The sequence below is a fragment of the Sinocyclocheilus grahami genome, unplaced genomic scaffold, assembly GCF_001515645.1.
Source record: "Sinocyclocheilus grahami isolate Dianchi unplaced genomic scaffold, SAMN03320097.WGS_v1.1 scaffold596.1, whole genome shotgun sequence".
Classification (NCBI taxonomy): domain Eukaryota; kingdom Metazoa; phylum Chordata; class Actinopteri; order Cypriniformes; family Cyprinidae; genus Sinocyclocheilus; species Sinocyclocheilus grahami.
In genome coordinates, this window is record NW_015505775.1 from 361,829 (window position 1) to 364,618 (window position 2,790).

The 2,790-nt window shown below is 39.1% G+C and overlaps 1 protein-coding gene across 1 annotated transcript in view; it reads left to right on the forward strand.

Moving 5' to 3' along the window:
• The first annotated feature begins 803 nt into the window (after nucleotides 1-803).
• Nucleotides 804-2,790, forward strand: part of LOC107557270 (neuron navigator 2-like) — a 137,122-nt gene continuing 135,135 nt past the window's right edge. The window contains exon 1 of the mRNA XM_016240635.1: nucleotides 804-1,319. Coding sequence (XP_016096121.1) covers nucleotides 1,104-1,319 — 216 coding nt within the window. The 5' untranslated portion in view covers nucleotides 804-1,103. The remainder of the gene's footprint in view (nucleotides 1,320-2,790) is intronic.

Below are 2,790 nucleotides of genomic sequence, written 5' to 3' on the forward strand. Positions count from 1 at the left end.
CCAGTATTCTTTGATTAATAGAAAGTTAAAAAAAATATTAGCTTATATATTTCATAGCGTTGGCATTTGATACGGCAGCCCTTGGTTTTACCCTGATTAATCACTTGTGCTTGTATTACTCACATTTAAGTCACTTGGGATAAAAGCATCTGCTAAATAAAGAAATGTAAATGAAAACCTCTTATGTGCTGGATTTATGCTCTACCATGTCTCAATAAACTGCTTTATCATTCTAAAATGCATTAAAAACAAAGACAGAGAAACAGAGGTGGATCTCTGCAGTGATTAATGAGTCTACGAGAAAGAAGTAATGAATAAAAACAGATAAATATGAGATACGCACTAATCCCTGCAAGTAGCCTTCGCCTCATTTGACACTGCATCTCTCCCTCTCACACACACACACAACGCAGAGAGAAAGAGAGTCACACACACAAGCTGTCAATTCTAATCTACAGTATTCGCACATGTAAGACATGCATAGTTCCTTCCATGCTCAACAAAACACACACATACACACCAGCTAATCATATCCAGCCTCTGCTGCTTCATGCTGCTCATTTGTTCTGACGTCCTCTCTGAAGATGGGAGGGGTGTGTGAGTGTGTGTTTATGGGAGTGTGCACCACACAGCTGTGAGAAAACTAGTGCTTATATACTGGTGTCAAGCAGGAGCCACTAGTTACTGCTGCTGTCTTAAAGCCACACCTGCTTGAGAGTTTAAACCGAGAGAGAGAGAGAGAGAGAGAGAGAGAGAGAGAGAGATCATGGACAAGTGCATTCAAATCCCTGCAGTCACCAGCTGAGCACCATTCACTGCTGTCATACGTTTGCTGCTCTTCTATATTCCTGCCCTTCCCATGATGCTGTGATTTTTCCTGCCGTGGATTTTCCATGTTGGGTTACGTACTTCAGGAAAACCTTAAGAGCTAAACAGATTCACATTTGCTTTTGGAAAAGCGTGTCGGACTGGTCAACATACTGGTGGATCGCGCTTTCTTTTTTGAAGACTAATAGGGACTGAATTGGGAATAATATCTCAAGAACGCTGGATGCTACAGTGTGTGGCAGGATACAGTGGACTGGTTCTGGGTTCAGGGGAAGATGCCTGCTATCCTAGTGGTCACTAACATGAAGTCTGGACTGCCGAAGCCGATCCACAGCGCCCTCCCCATCCCGCAGGTGCCCACCCGAGCTGTGGCCCCCCGGCCCTGCTTCACCAGCCCCCCGCAGAGCAACGCTCACCTCCACCTCGAGACTCAGAGCGGGTGGGCAACAGGCAAAAACTACCATCCTGCTGACAGTGGAGAGGACACACAGGTTAGAAAGATGTGTGTGTGTTGTTCAGTGGTGTGAGGTTGAGTTTAGGTTGAGCTAAGTCTTCTATCTATCTATCTATCTATCTAGATTAATCAAATGGCATATATATATATGAGTAATCGAGTGCCAGCAACAACAAAAAAAGTAGCACAAGATGGTATTACCATGGTTTTTTGGACATGATACACTGGTAATGCTTATTTAACGCATGGTGCATTGTATTGTCATAGACTACTGCAGGATATCTGATGTTTTGCATCTTATGGCTGTGCTGATAATTTATGTATCAGTAATAAAACTGTGTGTGTACATTATATTCCTCTTACAAAAGACATTTTAGTGGCACCATATAGTGAAGGTATCTGGTTGTAATACCATAGTACTGTTTGACAACCATATTTTATAGCATAGTATTTAAGAATACCATGATGCAGTATATTAAACCAGAAAACTACCATTGTACTTGTATTAAAAACATGGCATTACCATGATACATGTCTAGAGAAATCATGCCATGGCAGTACCAAGGTGAAGTGATACAGTATTAGATAGTGGTATCATGGCACTTTAATATATAGTACTATGGTATTCATATTTAATGATGTTTGCATGTTACTCAAAGGTTATTCCAATCATTATTGTGGTCAATATAGCAATAAGTGTATTGCTATGGTACTAGTATTTCCAAATCATAAATGGTAAAATGTGGTGTTTGTTAGTGTTATATCAGATTAAAACATGATAAAATACTATACTTCTGCATAAAGGTTAGGATGCACCAATATTAAATTTGTGCACTACCACCAATATTTTACCAATATTTTAACTAAATTCCATATTATTTCATTTAAATTTTGAGATTTGTTAAAGATTACATTTGACAGGTATGGAATTATTAGTGTTTTTAAGGAAGAAACTTAGTGAGTGTTAAATGACGGCAAATATATTTAAAATGTAAAAATAAATGCACAATTAAATATCCAATTTATCTGTAATATCGGCTGATAACTGCTAAGCGATAACCGATACACTGTAATGTGCATCTCTAGCAAGCCTTTGCCTTATATGGTGATATGCAGATCAGATGCTCATCTAGATAAGTCAGCTGTAAATCTGTGCGTATTTTTCTTTGAAAATAGTACTGTGGTTATACCATGGTTTAGTGGTGGTAATACCATGGCACTTTAATGACACCATGACACACATTCAAATCATGAGAGTTTCCCAAAAATTTTGTATTTTCATGGTATATTTTACAGGGACACCATAACACTTGTTTTGAAAGGCTATTTATTGAGTGTTTGTTTTAGCAGCCTGCTGGTCTTGAGCTATTGTGTGTTTGTGTGTGTGTTTGTTCTGAGTCATATCTAAGCAAGCAAGGCTCGATTTATTTTTGAGTTAGTAAGCCTGCTAGGCAACCCAGGAGACATCTCTCTCTCTCTCTCTCTCTCTCTCTCTCTCTCTCTCTCTC